At 45.1% G+C, this 20133-nt stretch overlaps 1 protein-coding gene across 2 annotated transcripts in view; it reads left to right on the top strand.

Moving 5' to 3' along the window:
* The window catches only part of LOC143974844 (alcohol dehydrogenase 1-like), a 217699-nt gene that overhangs the window by 75989 nt on the left and 121577 nt on the right, over positions 1-20133 (top strand). For both annotated transcript variants that reach the window (XM_077476601.1, XM_077476600.1), the window contains exons 4-6: positions 2249-2337; positions 15629-15847; positions 19670-19930. In XM_077476601.1, coding sequence (XP_077332727.1) covers positions 2249-2337; positions 15629-15847; positions 19670-19930 — 569 coding nt within the window. The remainder of the gene's footprint in view (positions 1-2248; positions 2338-15628; positions 15848-19669; positions 19931-20133) is intronic.

Here is a 20133-nt window from a genome sequence, read left to right as displayed (position 1 = left end):
CTCTATTTGTGGGAAGAAAAGGACGCAAATTTTGTTTGGGTACAACATTGCATGACCGCGCAATTACCAGTTAAAGCAGCGCAGTGCCAAATTGTAAAAAGACCTCTGGTCATTTACCAGCAAAATGGTCCGGTCTGAAAGTGGTTAATAGAGACAAGATATACCTGTGCTCAAATCTCAATAGCTTGTACATGTGTATAAACTATCAGGTGCTGAAGGGGTGTGACCACATATTACCACCACAAATTCTGGATGGACCCTCTGCACACTGCATCCTTCCCAGCAATCTATGCAATGGAAAACAGGGATATTTAGTTCACATATATTGCAATACACATTTAAGCTAGCTCTGAAGAAGGGGGTGCGCCTCCGAAACATGTTAGTTATACCCCGTGTTCTGTGCATGTCCATGCATTGTTTTTATGGCCTTTTGTCAGTTGCATTTTGTGAGTACCCACTTTTATATAAAACATTTTATTGTTAAATTATCTTTGGTAATGTACTAGGTGAGCGCACCTTCCATTTCTGTTTTTCTTGTAACACATTTAAGCTGACCAACTGCATTAAAGTAATCCCTCTTCTGGCCAGTCCTACACTGCCTTGCCACTGCAAATGCTACGGAGGACACAATGCCATCCTAGGGCATAGAGATGCAAGGTGGGGGAGAGCGATTAGGTTCAGGTCTGGTCACTGACCTGCATTATAACAGAGACAGCTTAAAAATGTATAAATGTGAACTAAAAATCCCTGTCTTTTATTGCAAATTTTGCTGGAAAGAGCATATAAAAGTGTGCAGAGATCCATCTAGAATTGGTAGTGTTACCTTCATTGACACCACAAACGCACGTGGAAAATTTAATGCGCTTACCTGCATTGGATTATTTGGTATAGTACCAATGCGATCCGGTTCCTGTGTGTCTTATCACTCTTGGTGCAGTTCAGCACAAATTCAGCCCATTCAAATGGTAGGGAATGCATGTGAATTGCACAGAACACACAGTGTGTTCCTGTGTGATTCAATGAGTGAACCGGCCCTGAGTCCTGGAGCCCAATGCTGGAAAAAGTTCTGCCACCTGGCTCCCTTAACTTGCCTGGCAAGGGGACACTAGTGTGAGCACCTGGGAAGAGTATACCCTGCATCTCTAGTAGGGTGCCCAGATGCAATCATTGTCCCCTGTGTAGCAGCAAGCATCTCTTTGATTGGAGGATGGGTAAGAGGATACTGTAAGTCCTAGGGGGCACTTTGGGAGGAGAAAGGACTTGTGCTGGGGGAGGGGGGCGGGGCAGATTTAATTCCCAACCTCCCTCCTAGCATAAGTCCTTTCACCTTTCACCTCCCAAAGTGCCCCCTGCCTAGCACATATAGTATCCTCCTACAACCCCCCCCCCCCCCCCAAATCGCTGCAAGTAGTCCTATTTTTCAGCTTCAGGAAGACACTGCAAGTGAAGTACTCCTTTTTGTTGGCTTACACCCGCCCCCAGGTATCAGAGTGTTTAATAATGACAGACCTCAGATCAGAGCCGCAAATGTAAATCAGTGTCTCTTCTGCCCGACTCTTCCCCCTCTTCCTCTGTGTAGAGGAAGTCATCAGAGCCGAGGAAGAGGCTGCTGCTACAGTCTGTTCTGTGATTTGTCAGTATGAAGGGCTGCGGGGTGGGTGCCTACACTAGCGCTCCTGTCGGCAAGCTGCTGCTCCAACAGGAATCAGCCTGCAGTCACTGGCAGGCATGGTCCCGGCTAGTCCCGGAAGTATGAGTTTTTCCGCCCCCCCCCCCCCCCATGCTGGCACCCTCAGGTGGCAGCCCGGGCTGCCTTATGGCGGTGCCGGCCCTGCATACAGCCTATACACACACACTATTAGCCTAATTGTGGGAGGGTCAGTAGAATGAGTTGTGAATGGCTTGACTACTAATTAGCACTTGCACATGTACGTAGGTGTTTTTTTGTTTTGTTTCTTTATCTAAAAATGCAGGTTTTGTACTTTATCATTGCCTCTTAAGCCCTTCCCTGCTGAACTGCATTTTGTACAGGTAAAGTTGGGTATCATTGTTCTCTTTAAGCTCTTATATGATGCACTTCATATACTGCATAAAGGACCAGAGGAAGGGTAATTGGAGCTGGAATAGTGCAACCAATGATTTTTTTTTTTTGCTGTGATAGAAAGTAAATGTTAAACCTAGGATAGCCATATTTTTTGTTGGGGATTTTGTAAATGAATCATAACATTACATCTATTATTTTTTTTAGGTGACAAAGTTATACCACTAATTATCCCTCAGTGTGGAGAATGCAGGGGCTGCCATGATCCAAATGGTAATATTTGCCACAAATCAGATTAAGTTGGTCATTTTTTTTGTACACTGCAGTTGGATCAATCAGATAACCTCTTTTAACAGGTTATAGTATTTATAATAAAGAAAAATGGTCTGTGTTTAAACCGTTTCTTTTTTACTACACACGACATCTTATTTTAAAGTATTACACAATAAACTTCTCTGAGCCCTTGTACACACGGTCGGAGATTCCGACAACCAAATCCGTCGGATTTTGTCGGTCGGATTTTGTCCGACGGATTTTGTCCGAAACTGTTGCATACACAGGGTCGGACAAAGTTGTCGGAAAATCCGACGTGATGACGTTATTTCATTACGACAGGACTACGTTCACGCTAGTAGCCAATAGCTTTGGTGTAGGAATTTGATCTGAGCACGCGTGGCACTTTGTCCGATTGGAATTCTCTACACATGATCAGAGTATGTCCGATCGGAGCATTTTGTCGGAAAATGTTACCAACAAGTTGGAAAACTTGGTCCGTCGGATACTCCAACGGAAACAGTCCGATGGAGATCACACATGGTCGGAATATCCAACAAAACGGTCCGATCGGACACATTCCGTCAGAATCTCCGACCGTGTGTACAAGGGCTTACTGTGTCTAAATGATCAAAAGAACCCCAATCCAGACACAGGAAACAACCAAAAACAGAACACACATTGGTATTAAAGTTACCAACACTCACAACTTGCAAACTGGTGAGGGGGTATGAGTGGATGGGGGTATGTAAAGTTAAGTCAGGGGGAGGAATGGTGAGAGCAGTGGTGGGTGGGCAGGAAAATATGTTAAGGGTGAGGGGGTGCGACAGAATGGCAAGGAACTAGAAGAAATGGTTCTCTGTGGGACAGAGTGGTGTGAGAGAAGGGGTGCAATGTAGTGAGAGTGGAGGTGGGCATTTAAGGGGGTCCAAGGGCCCCTCCCCTGAGCCTCCTCCTATGTCCAAGGTGGATAGGCTGGCAGAGTGGTGAAAGCAGGAGGGGGGCAGAGGTGTGGGGGTGGAATAGTGTTAAGAGTAAAGGGACTGAGGGGGCAGAGAAGAATGGAGAGAGCAGGGTAGGTGAGTGAACATGTCTCAGAGTAGTCATTGGGGGCAGAGTTTTGAAATAAACAGGGTGGTGAGAAGGGGCGGTGGGCAGTGTGAGCAGAAGTTTATCAGGTATAAGTTTGACTCTTGCACGTCTGAAAGGATCCTGAAGCATGTGCAGTACAAATTAGGAGCATGAGTGGTTGTAGGCAGTTTTTACTCCATCCAGCAGGTGGGGTCCTGCCGCTGTATGGATAGAGCGGAGGCTGAGAGGAACATTGTTTCTCTGTGGGCTCCATAGTCTACACAGGAAGAGCAGCTGTCTGATTGTACACTGTTATCTACAGTGACCTTTGGTGGCCATCCTAGGTTGGGCAACCTTTTGTAAAAAGGGAACCCAGCCAAGGTATGGTACGCATTCTTCGAGTGGACAGGACAGGGACAGGTACCATGTTTGCTAGGGAGGGATATATAGGGGAGATATACTAAAACTGGTGCACACAGAATATGGTGCAGCTGTGCATAGTAACCAATCAGACTTTGAGGGCATGTAGCCTGGTATGGTTCGGGGGGGGGGGGGGGCAGTCAGTGTCAGTTAGTGACCCTCTTAGATAGTGTCTGTTAGCACAAGATTGCCTGCCACCCTATCACAGTCACACACAGACTCTGAGTACCGCTATTATAGTATCATGTCTATAGCTGCGTTAATTCCAGTATATATACCAAAGTTTGTAGACACTAGGGATGAGCTTCGTGTTCGAGTCGAACGTACGTTCGACTCGAACATTGGCTGTTCGTCCGTTCGGCGAAGTCCGAACATTTTGGTCCGTTCGCGTCAAATTCGTGTGGCGCTCACGGCCCACAATGCACTGCGATGGCGCAGTGCATTGCTGGCTCATGATTGGCCAAGCATGCACTGTGACCCCACATGCTTGGCCAATCGCAGCGCTAGCAGCGAGGAGAGCCATGATTGGCCACAGGCAGGATGCCTGGGGCCAATCATAGCTCAGGCTGTGTAGTGCATGCCCCACACTATATAAGGCCGCCATCGCGGCGGCCTCGTGTAGTGTGTTGGCGTCTGAAGCAGTGGGTGTTCTGTGTACCTTCAACACAGTACACACCGATCGTTTTCGGACGATTTTCTATCTTGCTGTTGTGTAGTGGTTATTGTCTGCGTGCCCTGATCGCAGTATACACCGCTATATTCACCTCACCTATATAGCTAGTGATCTATCTTTAATAATAGAGCTTGCAGTCAGTAGTGTTAGGAGATAGTGCGTGCTGTCTGCGTGCTCTGTACCCAGTACATACCGCTATATCCACCTACATAGCTGTTCTCTATTTGAGCCCACTTGCCATCTGCAGGAGTTATTGGAAGTTGTGTGTGCCTCCAGCACAGCACAGTATACATCTGTATATACCCCTTTATCTCTGGTGTTCTATAATAAAGGCATCTGCAGGAGTTAGTGGGTGTTGTGTTCCTCCAGCACAATATACACTACCCAACTTCTGTTTTACCCAACTCCCTTCAGGCCATTACCATGTCTGGAAGGCCAGCAAGGAGAGGCAGACAGGCGCGAGCCGATAAAAGAGGGCAAGCAGGCTCTGTGTCTAGAGACAACAGTGCTGGTCGTGGACGCGGTGCATTGTCATCAGCACGCGGCCATGGGACATGCTTGTCCTTCTTTTCGGCAGCTGGACATGTTGAACCGCAACATGCCAACGACTTGGTAGAGTGGATGACCAAGCCCTCTTCATCCTCCTCATCCTCTCTCAGTCTCAGGGTAGTAGCAAAGCAGCTGCCAACGCATCGTCTTCCCTCCTCTCAATGTCATCATCAGTGACTCCTTCCCTAGACCCACCACGTCCTCCTGAGGAGTCTCCTGAACTCTTTGAGCACAGTGTTGGGTACATGCTCCAGGAGGATGCCCAGTGTTTTGTGGGCTCTGATGATGACACTCAGCTAGAGGAAGGCAGTAGCGTGAGCGCAGAGAGAGGGGATGCTCAAGAAGGACAGCAATCTGGCAGTCATGTTTCACAAGCTGCAGCATACTGCCAGGTTTGCTACAGCGATGAAGAGGGAGGGGATGATGAGGGCACTGACTCCACGTGGGTGCCTGGAAGGAGAGAGGAGGAGGAGGAGGAGGAGGAGGAGGAGGCACATGTCCAACGAGGCAGGATGCCCTCCGGGGGCCAGCTTAGGGGCAGCACACCGACTGAATCACACCGCAGAGCTCCGCCTGTGCAGAGCGCTGCCTCTGCGCGTTATTCTAAAAGTTCTTTGGGGTGGGCCTTTTTCGAGACGAGTGCATCAGATCGCACCGCTGCTATTTGCAACATATGTCTCAAGCGTATCTCACGTGGCCAAAACATCAGCCGCTTGGGCACCACATGCTTGACCAGACATATGTTGACCTGCGATGCAGCTCGTTGGCAAGCGTACCTCAAAGACCCACACCAAAGAACAAAGCAGACCTCTCCTTGCTCCTCATCAGCTGGCATCTCCAACCCCACTAGACCTTCAGCCCTCTCTGAAACCTGCTCTGAGAGGAATGAAGGTGTAGAATTAGATGTGTCACAGTCAAGTGCTTCCGGGAACTCTGCTAGCGGTACACCCACGTCCGATTATAGCAGGCAAATGTCCCTGCCCCAGCTGCTGGACCGGCGGAAGAAGTTCACTCCCAGCCATCCACATGCCCAGCGGTTGAATGCTAGCTTGGCTAAATTGCTAGCCCTTCAACTGCTGCCTTTTCAGTTGGTAGACTCGGCCCCCTTCCGTGAGTTTGTACAATGTGCGGTTCCTCAGTGGCAGGTCCCCAAACGCCACTTTTTCTCACGGAAGGCGATTCCGGCTCTCTACCGGCATGTGGAAGGCAATGTCCTTGCCTCGCTGGACAGGGCGGTCAGCGGTAAGGTGCATATTACCGCTGACTCATGGTCCAGCAGGCATGGACAGGGACGTTACCTGTCTTTCACGGCCCACTGGGTCACTCTTCTGGCAGCTGGGAAGGATGCAGGACAAGGTGCAGTAGTGTTGGAGGTTGTTCCGCCACCACGCCTCCAAAATGCCACTATTGGTTGTGACACACCTCTCTCCTCCACCCCCTCCTCTTCTTCTTCCTCCATGGCCTCTTCCAGTGCTCTGTCCTCAGAACCAGCGGTGCTCCGTAGGCGTTCCAGGGGCTACGCAAGTACGCAGGCAAAACGATGCCATGCCGTGCTTGCGCTGGTTTGTTTGGGGGACAGGAGCCACAATGGGGCGGATGTTTTGTCAGCTCTGCAGGGGCAGGCCGAGAGGTGGTTGACGCCACGCCAGCGTAAGCCAAGAATGTTGGTTTGCGACAATGGCACCAACCTCCTCTCCGCCCTCCGACAGGGACAACTGACCCATGTGCCCTGTGTAGCTCACGTCCTTAACCTGGTGGTGCAGCGGTTCTTGGGCAGGTACCCCGGCTTACAGGATGTCCTGAAGCAGGCCAGGAAAGTCTGTGTGCATTTCCGCCGATCATTTAATGCCTGTGCTCGGCTGGCTGAGCTCCAAAAGGAGTTGAACCTGCCCAAGAACCGCCTTATATGTGACATGCCCACCAGATGGAACTCAACATTGGCCATGCTGCAGCGGCTGCACACGCAGCAGAGGGCCATCAATGAGTACCTGTGTGACTACGGCACCAGGACAGGGTCAGGGGAGCTCGGTTTTTTCTCACCACGCCAGTGGGGCATGATCAGGGATGCATGCACTGTCACCATTTGAGGAGGCCACAAGGATGGTGAGCAGTGACAGTGCATGCATCAGTGACACTGTACCTCTTGTCCACCTCTTGGAGCATACACTGCGTGGAATAATGGACAGGGCACTTGAGGCAGAACAGAGGCAGGAAGAGGAGGACTTCCTTGCCTCTCAAGGCCCCCTTTATCCAGACAGTGTTCCTGCTGTGCCACCCATCACACAGGAAGAGGATGAGGAGGAGGAAGAGGAGGAGGAGGAGGATTGTGTCAGCATGGAGGTGGAGGCTGGCACTCAGCATCAGCATCAGCAGCAGCAGCAGCAGTCTTGTAGGGATGATTTACAGTCCCAAGAAACACGTGGACTTGTACGTGGCTGGGAGGAGGTAGCTGCAGATCATGTTGTCCTTAGTGACCCAGAGGACTCCGGACCAAATGCCTCAGCTAACCTACACTGCATGGCCTCCCTGATCCTGCAAAGCCTGCGGAAGGATCCTCGTATTCTTCGGATCAAGGAGAGGGACCATTACTGGCTGGCCACTCTCCTTGATCCACGGTACAAGGGTAAGGTTGCCGACCTTATCTTGCCATCGCAGAGGGAGCAGAGGATGAGACATCTCCGGGAGGCCTTGCAGAAAGGTCTGTGCAACGCGTTCCCAGAGACTGGGAGGTTACAAACTCCTGGTCCTGGACAACGTGTTGCTGAGGCATCGGTCAGAAGGAGCGGTGGAGAAGGTGGCCGTCTGACTGATGCTTTCAGACAATTTTTTAGTCCGCAGCCCCAAGGTATGATCGGTTCCAGCACCCATCGCCAGCGTCTGATTTACATGGTGCAGGAATACCTAGGGGCAAGGTCAGACTTGGACACCTTTCCCACCGAAAATCCTCTGGCTTACTGGGTCTTGAGGATGGATCACTGGCCAGAGCTTGCACAGTATGCAATTGAGCTACTGGCCTGTCCTGCATCCAGCGTTCTTTCGGAACGCACCTTCAGTGCTGCTGGTGGCTTTGTTACTGATCACAGGGTGCGCCTGTCCACCGAATCAGTTGATCGACTGAACTTCATCAAGATGAATCAGTCTTGGATCACCCACAGCTACCAAGCACCTGAAGCTGATGTAACCGAATAATTTTTTTTGAAATACCACATCCCTTCAAGACTGCCTATGCTGATGCTGAGTGACTGTCCTGTTATGTTGATTGTCTATCCTCTTCCTCCTCCACTGATATGTTGGAAGAACATTTCTGGTTCTGGTTGATGCCATCAGCCAGATGTTTAACAGGGGCGTTTAAGTACAATTTTTGATGCAATGCTTTGCAGCAGGGCTAATTCCTGCAATAAAACTAGAGTATATGGGAGAGGTTGCAGTGTGGTGGCACCAGCACCAGTGCCTAAGGCCCAATTTTTCTGCCCCTGTTTAACAGGGGCGTTTAATTACAATTTTTGATGCAATGCTTTGCAGCAGGGCTAATTCCTGCATTAAAACTAGAGTATATGGCAGAGGTTGCAGTGTGGTGGCACCAGCACCAGTGCCTAAGGCCCAATTTTTTCTGCCCCTGTTTAACAGGGGCGTTTAATTACAATTTTTGATGCAATGCTTTGCAGCAGGGCTAATTCCTGCATTAAAACTAGAGTATATGGCAGAGGTTGCAGCGTGGTGGCACCAGCACCAGTGCCTAAGGCCCAATTTTTCTGCCCCTGTTTAACAGGGGCGTTTAAGTACAATTTTTGATGCAATGCTTTGCAGCAGGGCTAATTCCTGCAATAAAACTAGAGTATATGGAAGAGGTTGCAGTGTGGTGGCACCAGCAGCACCAGTGCCTAAGGCCAAATTTTTCTGCCCCTGTTTAACAGGGACATGTAATTACAATTCTTGATATAATATTTCACAGGAGGGCCCCTTCCTGTGCCCACCCAGAGTAACGGTGAGGACTTATAGTGTTGTGGCACCAGCACCACAACCACCAAAGGTCAATTTTTCTACCACTGTTCAACAATGGCATGTAATTACAATTCTTGATATAATCGTTCACAGCAGGACGCTCCAGCGCCCACCAAGAGTCACTTTGAGGGCTTACAATGTTGTGGCAAAACCAACACCTTGTTCCGCCATTTCTGCAGAGCATATAGGGCAGGCCCCTACTTTCAAACATCCAACTTACAAACATCTCCTACTTGCAAACGGAAGGAGACAACAGCAAGTGAGGTGAAAAAAGATGGACGACAAAACAAATTATACAGGGGTGATAACCCTTCCCTATGTTTTCCAAAAAGCTTAAAAATAGTTTTTTTGACTGGAGCTAAACTTTAAAAATGTACCAGTTGAAAATTACAAACAGATTCAACTTAACACAACAAACCTACACAGTCCCTGTCTTGTTTGCACCGCCTGTATACTGCTGTTCTGAGTATATAGGGCCTGGGGGCCACACGCATTTCCTTTTTTTAATATGGGTACAGGGTTCCCCTTAATATGCGTACAAGACCCAAATAGGCTGGTAATGGGCAGGGAGGGCTACCCATGACATTTTTCTCAATGATTTTCAACCATATTGCAGGAACCAGATATAACATTAAAACCGCAAGCAGTTTTAAATGGTGTTATTTCCGTTTAATGTCATTTTGTGCAGGGACTGTTCTAAACACGGGAAACACGTGGCACTTCACAGGCATACTACAGACACCCCCCAGGCACCATATTTAAAGGAATATTTCACTTTTTTTTTCACTTTATTCGTCATTAAAATCAGTGCTCCCGCCAAAACGGCCATTTTTAAAAACATTTTAGGCATTGACCCATGTCCCCTGGAGCAGGAGCCAGGTCCCCAAACCCTTTTTAGGACAGTATCTTGCATATTAGCCGTTAAAATTAGCACTTTTCATTTCGAACGTTCGAGTCCCATAGACTTCAATGGGGTTCTAACGTTCGTTCGAATTTGGGGTCCGTTCGAAAGTTCTGGTGCGAACCGAACCGGGGGGTGTTCGGCTCATCCCTAGTAGACACTATAACTTTTGCACAAACCAATTAACCAGTTCCCGACCAGCGCACGCCGATGTACGTTGGCAGAATGGCACGGGCAGGCAAATGGGCGTACCTGTACGTCCCTTTAAATTTGCTGCCCTGCGGCGGTGGCGCGCTCACGTGCTGGTCGGGACCCCCATGAGTCCGGTCGCGGGTCCCGCGGACTCGATCGCCGCGGGCATACCTGCGTTCGTCCCACGGGGCGGCTGAATGAAGAAATGCCGTTGTAAACAGCCTTTCTCCATTCTGCCTAGCAACAAGTGACGCTGATCTCTGCTCCATGTGATTGGAGCCGAGATCAGTGTTCACTAAATGAAAACCCAGCCACCAAAAGTTAGTAACACACCCCTAGGAACACTTAACCCCTACACTGCCACCCACTGGTTAACCCCTTCACTGCCAGTGTCATTTACACTGGAATCACTGCATTTATATAACAGTGATTGCGGTATAAATGACAATGGTCCCAAAAATGTGTCAAAAATGTCCAATGTGTCCGCCATAATGTCGCAGTCACAATAAAAATCGCTGATCGCCGACATTACTAGTAAAAAAAAATGATTAATAAAAATGCCATAAAACTATCCCCTATATTGTAAACGCTATAACTTTTGCGCAAACCAATCAATAATCGCTTATTGCGTTTTTTTTTACCAAAAATATGTAGAAGAATACGTATCGGCCTAAACTGAGGAAAATATATGTTTTTTTAATATATTTTTGGGGGATATTTATTATAACAAAAAGTAAAAAATAATGCGTTTTTTTCAAAATTGTTGCTCTATTTTTGTTTATAGCGCAAAAAATAAAAACCGCAGAGGTGATCAAATACCACCAAAAGAAAGCTCTATTTGTGGGAAAAAAAGGACGTCAATTTTGTTTGGGAGCCACGTTGCATGACCGCGCAATTGTCAGTTAAAGCGACGCAGTGCCGAATCGCAAAAAGTGGTCTGGTCTTTGACCAGCAAAATGGTCCGGTCTGTAAGTGGTTAATATACACTTATTGGATTATTATTTTTTTTTTTACCAAAGACGTGTAACAGAATAAATCTTCACCTAAATTTATGAAGACATTCGATTTTCTTTTATCTTTTTTTTTTAATGGATATGTTTTCAAAGTTCAAAAATGTAAAATTTTTTGGTCTTTTTTATTTATATAATAAAAAAAAACCAAGTTGTGATCAAACACCACCAAAAGAAAGTTCTATTTGTGTGAAACAAATGCTAAAAATTTAATTTGCGTACAGTGTTGCATGAATGCGCAATTACCAGTAAAAAAAAGTAGGGCTGTGGAAATTAAAGATTAATTCCTCGATTAATCATACATTTTTTTGATCAATCCAAATTCTTTTGATCGGTACTCACATCTCCGCCGACTTCCGGGTCTTGAGGGACTTCCGTCAGATATCAGGTGACGTCACGGACATCGACATCACTGGACTCCTCCCCCCTTCCCCAAGTGCCTCCGTCTGCTGACGAAGGGAAGGGGGGAGGAGTCCGGTGAGGTTGAAGTTCTGATTGAATGTAACGCATATGGGGAAGGAGCCAGGCATGACATCACCTGCTGCTGCCCTTTGGAACTAGCACGATTGTCGGCTTTACATGCTGTGTTTTTATCATCTTTATGTGAGTAGTTTGTGTTTGAACACAAAAATTAAATCTTATACTTAAGTGGTGAGCACTTAGATCTTTTCTTTCTACCCATGACCTGGCATCCTTGCTGAGATCTAAGGAGACATGAGAGAAGTTTATGGTCCATGTTAACCGTTTTAATACCCGCTTGCATGACTACCTGTTTGCACAAGGGTCCATGCCATAAGGTGAGAGTGAGTAGTTAGACCAGAGGTGGAGGGATTGTCACGCTACTGTGAAAAAAAAAATACTTATATCAGTGCTACAGTTTGAATTGAAAAAGTATTTGTGTGAACTGTGAAGCTAAGTCATGGATTGTGGAAATTAACTAGTGTCGGGTGATTGTATATAGTGTATACCACTTTTACCACTGACTAATGCAGAGTTGCAATGTAAGGAGATCAGATAAAAGTAGTTGAATCTGTATGTGCGTTATAATTAATCGAAATTAGTCGAATAATCTACTTTTAAAATAAAATTGATTAATCAAACACAAAAATTTTAATCAGTAACAGCCCTAAAAAAAAGGTCTGGTCATGAATGGGGTAGTAAGGTCAAGTGGTTAATATAGTGGTGAAACCCCAGCGGCTGTACTGCTACTACTGCGCATGCATGAGATCTCCTCAATAGTCCCTGACACTGCTCACTTCTAGGGCAGGTGAAATACCCTTTTTAATGTTCTAATCATGCCCGTTTTGTGATAATCAAGTGGTATCAGGCAGCAAGTACCTCATTTACTCCATGCCAGACTAGCACTGAGACATGCAAAATGCATCTCCTATTTGCTTTTGGTACAATTAAGACTAGAAGCAAAAGCAGTGTTTGTTGTCTGAGATACTTTACATATTATAGACCATGAGAAATTTAGGACATGCAAAAGCTACTATCTATCTACAGTGTCTTGAAAAGGTATTCATACCCCTGACATTTTCCACATTTTGTCATGTTACAACCAAAAATGTAAATGTATTTTATTGAGATTTTATATGATAAACCAACACAAAGTGGCACATAATTGGGAAGGAAAATTATAAATGGTTTTCAACTTTTTTTACAAATAAATATCTGAAAAGTGTGCAGTGCTTTTGTATTCAGCCCCCTGAGTCAATACTTTGTAGAAACACCTTTCACTGAAATTACAGCTGAAAGTCTTTTTGGGGATGTCTCTACCAGCTTTGCACATCTAGACAGTAAAATGTTTGGCCATTCTTCTTTGAAAGATAGCTCAAGCTCTGTCAGATTGGATGGAGAGTGTCCGTGAACAGCAATTTTCAAGTCTTGCCACAGATTCTCAATTGGATTTAGGTCTAGACTTTGACTGGGCTATTATAACACATGAATATGCGTTGATGTAAACCACTCCATTGTAGCTCTGGCTGTATGTTTAGGGTCATTGTCTTGCTGGAAGGTGAACCTCCGCCCCAGTCTCAAGTCTTTTGCAGACTCTAACAGGTTTTCTTCTAAGATTGCCCTGTATTTGGCTCCATCCATCTTCTCATCAACTCTGACCAGCTTCCCTGTCCTTGCGGAAGAAAAGCATCCTCACAACATGATGTTGCCACCATCATGTTTCACAGTGGGGATGGTGTAGATGGTGTGTTCAGTGTTAGTTTTCTTCCACACATAGCGTTTTGCTTTTAGGCCAAAAAGTTCAATTTTGGACTCATCTGACCAGAGCACCTTCTTCCACATGTTTGCCGTGTCCCCCACATGGCTTCTCGCAAACTGCAAACAGGACTTCTTATGGCTTTCTTTTAACAAAGGCTTTCTTCTTGCCACTCTTCCATAAAGGCCAGATTTGTGGAGTGTAGGACTAATAGTTGTCCTGTGGACAGAGTCCCCCATCTGAGCTGTGGATTTATGCAGCTCCTCCAGAGGTATCGTGGGCCTCTTGGCTGCTTCTCTGATGAATGCTATCCTTGCCTGGCCTGTCAGTTTAGGTGGATGGCCATGTCTTGATAGGTTTTCAGTTGTGCCATACTCTCCATTTTCAGATGATGGATTGCACAGTGCTTCTTGAGATATTCAAAGCTTGGGATATTCTTTTTATAACCTAACCCTGCTTTAAACTTCTCCACAACTTGATCCATGACCTGTCTGGCGTGTTATTTGTCCTTAGTGATGCTGTATGTTCACTAAGGTTATCTAACAAACCTCTGAGGGCTGCACAGAACAGCTGTATTTATACTGAGAATAAATTATACACAGGCGGACTCTATTTGGTTTCACTCGATTTTAGTTAGTGGCATCAGAGTAAAGGGGGCTGAATACAAATGCACACCACACTTTTCAGATATTTATTTGTAAAAATGTTTGAAAACCATTTATCATTTTCCTTCCACTTCATAATTATGTGCCACTTTGTGTTGGTCTATCAAATAAAATCCCAATAAAATACATTTCTGTTTTTGGTTGTTACATGACAAAATGTGGACATTTTTAAGGACATTTTTAAGGGGTATGAATACTTTTTCAGGGCACTTCTATCTATCTATCTACCTATCTATCATAAATGTTTGTACAGTGGTTGAATGAGGGGGATAAAAAATCACAGATGTGGCCCATTGATGACTTTGTCCATCACTGCATCCTGTCATGTCATGCTATATGATCGCCACAAACTGAATATCCAAATGATACCTATTATATGAGAGGTTCAAAGAAACATAAATGCATTTTGTGGACTGAAATGTGTTGATTTGTTTTGAGGGTACAAAGCTGAACCTCAGACAAACAGCTAAATACAGTATGTATTATTGCCAACAAATGTTTAAAGTTGTATATCCACTTTTGTGATTTACACTTATTTATCATGTTGCAGACAGTTTTTTTTTTACACTTAGGTTAACCGTATTTTTCGGACTATAAGACGCACTTTTTTCTCCCAGAAATATAGGGGGAAATGTGCCTGCATCTTATGGTGCGAATATACGATTGGCACCGCTCGCGCCACGATCCGGAGTGCTCCACGGCCTCAGCCTTAGGAAAGGCAATGGCTTCAGCTTAGCTCCGGAGCAGCGGCCATCTTGCTGCACCCGCCGTTTGCAATGTGACGGAGCGATCACTTGTAAACAAACCGGCGTCATGATGATGCCAGTTCCTCTCTCCCCTCTGTGTACAGATCTGTACAGTGGAGGGGAGAGATCGGATGGCAGCAGTGCTGTGGGCTGCATCTGTAGTGCCCACAGCGCTGCTCTGTGACAAGTGCGGTCACAGCCATCCCTCCATACCCTGCCATACCCTGCCAATACTCTGCAATAACCTGCCAATACTCTGCTATACCCTGCCAATACTCTGCTGTACCCTGCCAATACTCTGCTGTACCCTGCCAATACTCTGTGATACCCTGCCAATACTCCGCCATACCCAGCCAATACTTTGCCATATCCAGCCAATACTCTGCAATACCCTGCCAATACTTCTATGGTAATGGTCACTCTGCATTTTCTATGGTAATGGTCACTCTGCATTTTCTATGGTAATGGTCACTCTGCATTTCATGGGCACTGGAAAATATTTTAGTACACCATTTGTTTCAGAATTTTTTTTTTCTTGTTTTCAACCTCTAAAACCTAGGTGCATCTTATGGAGCAAAAAATGTATCAAGCAGCGGTATGGCCTTTGAGACTACTAAACCATCAGAAGCTAACTGACTGGGGCTCCGTAGGCTTCACACCATGGCCTACATTTTATAAATAGGCCATAAAATGTGTGCCATGGTGTGTGTAATAGAGATCAGTTATAACTGTATTCCACTGTTTACCTGGTCATTAATGGTCACTCTATATTTTGAATGTTTACTAAATTTGTGATCATATTTCCCTTTTTTAATTCACATGTAAAAGTAATTGTATAACATCTTTTTTTTTTATTTTATTTTTTATAGTCTTGGAAAACACAATGGTCTAATGTCTGACAACACCAGCAGACTTACCTGTAAGGGCCAAGTGGTTCATAATTTTCTCAGCACCAGCACCTTTACAGAGTACACCGTGGTGGAGGAAATGTGTGTGGTTAAGATAAATGATGATGTAGAACTGGATAAAGCTTGTGTGATTGGATGTGGATTTTCCACTGGCTATGGCTCAGCTGTTAACGTGGCTAAGGCGAGTGACCATTCTTGTTTCAAATAGACATTTTATATACATTTTAGATTTGATACATGCATAGTTTTGTGTTATATAGACATTTCATATATCTGCACTTGACAGTTTATCTCTTGGCTAAACAAATATGCAGTCCTATAAAATTCTGGCTTGGAAGTGATAAAGGAGGTTATTTACGAAAGGCAAATCCACTTTGCACTGAAAGTGCACTTGGAAGTGCAGTCACTCTAAATCTAAGGGGTAGATCTGAAATGAGGGGAAACTCTGCTGATTTTATCATCCAATCATGTGCAAGCTAAAATGCTGTTTTTTATTTCCCTCGCATGTCCCCCTCGGATCTTTTGGTGCATGGTGCATTACTTTACCAAAAAAAAAAAAAAACAAGAATCCTCAAGTAGTGCAGTAGTAGTATTTGGTTCACCTTGGTTCACCTTACCACAATTGACCCTAACCCAGCTCAGGATGCCAAGTCTGCGGTTGCCCACTATGTTTCTTTCCTTGTTGTTCTGGCCGGGTCAAGGCTCCAAAAGTGCTGAAATGAACCAGTTGAAAAAGGGTGTAGGCAATGCATGGGGATACAGAGGTGAATGCTTGAAGAGAAGCACAGGGGGACGCAGAGTTAATTAATAAAAGATAGGTGAAAGTACTGCAGGGGGTATGGGAGATAGCATTGACAGAGGGGTGAAGGTACTACAGGGAGTGCAGATGTAAGTGCTGCAGAGAGGGTGCAGGCACCTACCGGGGGGTAGGAGTGAGCCCTGGAGAATGTTGCAGAGGTGAGTGGTAGAGCAAAGAGGAGTGAAGGAAGAGGGGTGCAAGCACTTCAGAAGGTGCAGGGGTTAGCATTGAATAAGAGATGCAAGCACTGCAAGGGGTGCAAAAATGAGCAATGGAGCAGTGGTGCATGGGTTATCAGTATAAGAGAGGTGCATGGGGTACAAGCGTAAACAGTGTAGCAGCAGTGACCATTCTTGTTTCAAATAGACATTTTATATACATTTTAGATTTGATACATGCATAGTTTTGTGTTATATAGACATTTCATATATCTGCACTTGACAGTTTATCTCTTGGCTAAACAAATATGCAGTCCTATAAAATTCTGGCTTGGAAGTGATAAAGGAGGTTATTTACGAAAGGCAAATCCACTTTGCACTGAAAGTGCACTTGGAAGTGCAGTCACTCTAAATCTAAGGGGTAGATCTGAAATGAGGGGAAACTCTGCTGATTTTATCATCCAATCATGTGCAAGCTAAAATGCTGTTTTTTATTTCCCTCGCATGTCCCCCTCGGATCTACAGCAACTTTACTTCCAAGTGCACTTGCAGTGCAAAGTGGATTTTCCTTTAGTAAATAACCCCCAAAGTGTCTTCTATAAAACTATATTTAATGCTGAGACAAATATGTAGGCATATATACCTACTTGTTCACCTATTGACATTGTCTGAAAGTGCAAACAGCTTGGCTATTTTTTCTTACTATATTTTATGGTGTTAGTGACATGCAAGAAGCTTGCGGAAAATGAAATCTGCCTGAATTCATAACACCAATTCTACACACTTATTTCATGTCAATGGGTCAAAGCCACTGAATAAGAATGGCAATGCAACTAGCATTTTCAGACAAAAATGCCAGCAACAGTATTCCACATAGTTTTATTTATCCACACATATGATTTTCATGTGGCCGAAAACAGTACAATATTGCAATGTACGAAATTGATCAATTATTATCAATACTTTTGGTGCATGGTGCATTACTTTACCAAAAAAAAAAAAAAAACAAGAATCCTCAAGTAGTGCAGTAGTAGTATTTGGTTCACCTTGGTTCACCTTACCACAATTGACCTTAACATGCATTCAGAGAGGCCGGCTAACCTAGCATCTATGGGGTAGGGAACCTCGGCTCTTCAGCTGTTTTGAAACTACAAATCCTATCATGCCTCTGCCTCTAGGAGTCATGCCTGTGATTGTTAGGGTCTTGCAATGTCACCCGGGATTTGTAGTTTCAAAACAGCTGGATAGCCAAGGTTCCCTACCCCGTAAGTGGAGCTCATCAATACCCAAAAGCAACTTCAAAACATTTATAACAGAGGAGGAAGAAAGGGACTTTCGCATCAGTAAAGTTTACCCACTCTAATTCTTCTTAACCTGACCTTAGGAAGCACCTTGTTGGTATACTTAGGGGGACATTTAGGACCCAAGATCATATGCTTTGCTAGCGGCTGGTACCCAGCTCAGGATGCCAAGTCTGCGGTTGCCCACTATGTTTCTTTCCTTGTTGTTCTGGCCGGGTCAAGGCTCCAAAAGTGCTGAAATGAACCAGTTGAAAAAGGGTGTAGGCAATGCATGGGGATACAGAGGTGAATGCTTGAAGAGAAGCACAGGGGGACGCAGAGTTAATTAATAAAAGATAGGTGAAAGTACTGCAGGGGGTATGGGAGATAGCATTGACAGAGGGGTGAAGGTACTACAGGGAGTGCAGATGTAAGTGCTGCAGAGAGGGTGCAGGCACCTACCGGGGGGTAGGAGTGAGCCCTGGAGAATGTTGCAGAGGTGAGTGGTAGAGCAAAGAGGAGTGAAGGAAGAGGGGTGCAAGCACTTCAGAAGGTGCAGGGGTTAGCATTGAATAAGAGATGCAAGCACTGCAAGGGGTGCAAAAATGAGCAATGGAGCAGTGGTGCATGGGTTATCAGTATAAGAGAGGTGCATGGGGTACAAGCGTAAACAGTGTAGCAGCAGTGCAAGGGGTACATGGGGAGAGTGGTAGACATTGGGTGCAGGCTAGAGTGGTAAAAGAGGGGTTTCAGAGGTGAGCAAGGAAGCAGAGGTGCAGAAGGTACAGAAAAGAACACTGGATAAGGGGTGCACAGAGGAGCAATGAAAGAGTTGGTTAGAGGGGAACAGAATAATCAGGGGTGGGAGGTGGAAAAGAGGGGTCAGCGATGGAAGAGTTTGGGGGGGTCGGTGTATATGTCAACCTTAGGTTTTTACTATTTCTTTCTTATTCAGGGCTGGCATACAGTATACAAAATATTTTGTGTGCTGGTAAATTAAATTCTTGTTTTAGACAAGGCTATTTTATGTGGTTGTGGGTGGTGGGTTGTTTAGATGTTTGTGTCAAGCAGCAGAATAGTTTAGATTACCTCTACTTAGTAGACATAGTTTCAAAAATGCATGCACCCACTACAGTGGTTCCAAGCATTTACTGGAAAGAAAAGTAGATTGCATTGTAAGAAGTGTATGAGAAGCACTTGCATGTAGTTAAGAGAGAAGTGAATACAGTATGTAGTCAGTCACATTTCCGTTGATATACTAGTGTTTAGATATGTGCCTCCTGACCTAGTGTAATGTATTGACATTTAACATTTCCTCACATGATGACATTGAAACCTCTTGGACCCAGGTTCCTCATCTAACATTGACAATGTAACTGGTTAATGTGCACATTGAGCTTAAAGTGTACCTCTAGGCAAAACTTGTTTGGGGAAATGTATTCCTCTGTTTGTTCTATGACCACTCATGATCACTAAGAATGAAAGTGAGGGGAAAATTCAACATTTTAGATTTGTCCCTAGACAAAGACGTAAATGTAAATTTTCCAATTGGAACACATGTTCCATGAAAGCCTTTGGAGAGGGGAATTCGCCTCACTTTGGGATATTTACTTCCTGTTGCATCTCTGGAGCAGGAAGCTAAGGGAAATCTTATTCGGGCACAGATGTTAAAAAGAAACTGGCAGGGGTTTTAACCCTTTAGTACACTGTTCAAAATAAAAAGGTTTGAGTATACATATATGTTAATGTTTCTTGTTCTGTTGCAGGTAACTCCTGGGTCAACCTGTGTTGTGTTTGGGTTAGGTGGCATTGGCCTCTCTGTAGTAATTGGATGCAAGGTTGCTGGAGCTGCCAAAATCATTGGAGTTGATGTAAATAGCGATAAGTTTGCAAAAGCCAAGGAGTTGGGAGTTACTGAATGCCTCAATCCAAAAGAATTTGACACTCCAATCCATGAGGTGTTACTAAAGATGACAGATGGTGGAGCCAACTACTCTTTTGAGTGCATTGGAAGACCTGATATCATGGTGGGTACCTAATTTAGCTACTTAAATATTGATCCTAATAATGGCTCTTTTTAACAATGCCCCTTATTTCTGCTCCATTAATCTGATACAAAAAGCCATTAAACTGATGAACAAAAAAAAAACTGTTGATATGCCTGACCTTAAACCTTTCTTAAGCTGAAGACACATGCGTTTGCTGCTCTGAAGTTGCAAGCAATGTTACC

This window comes from Lithobates pipiens, unplaced genomic scaffold, assembly GCF_037356315.1.
Source record: "Lithobates pipiens isolate NorthernLeopardFrog02 unplaced genomic scaffold, aLitPip1_a1.2 Scaffold_13, whole genome shotgun sequence".
Lineage (NCBI taxonomy): Eukaryota > Metazoa > Chordata > Amphibia > Anura > Ranidae > Lithobates > Lithobates pipiens.
This window is presented reverse-complemented; position numbering and strand designations above follow the sequence as displayed.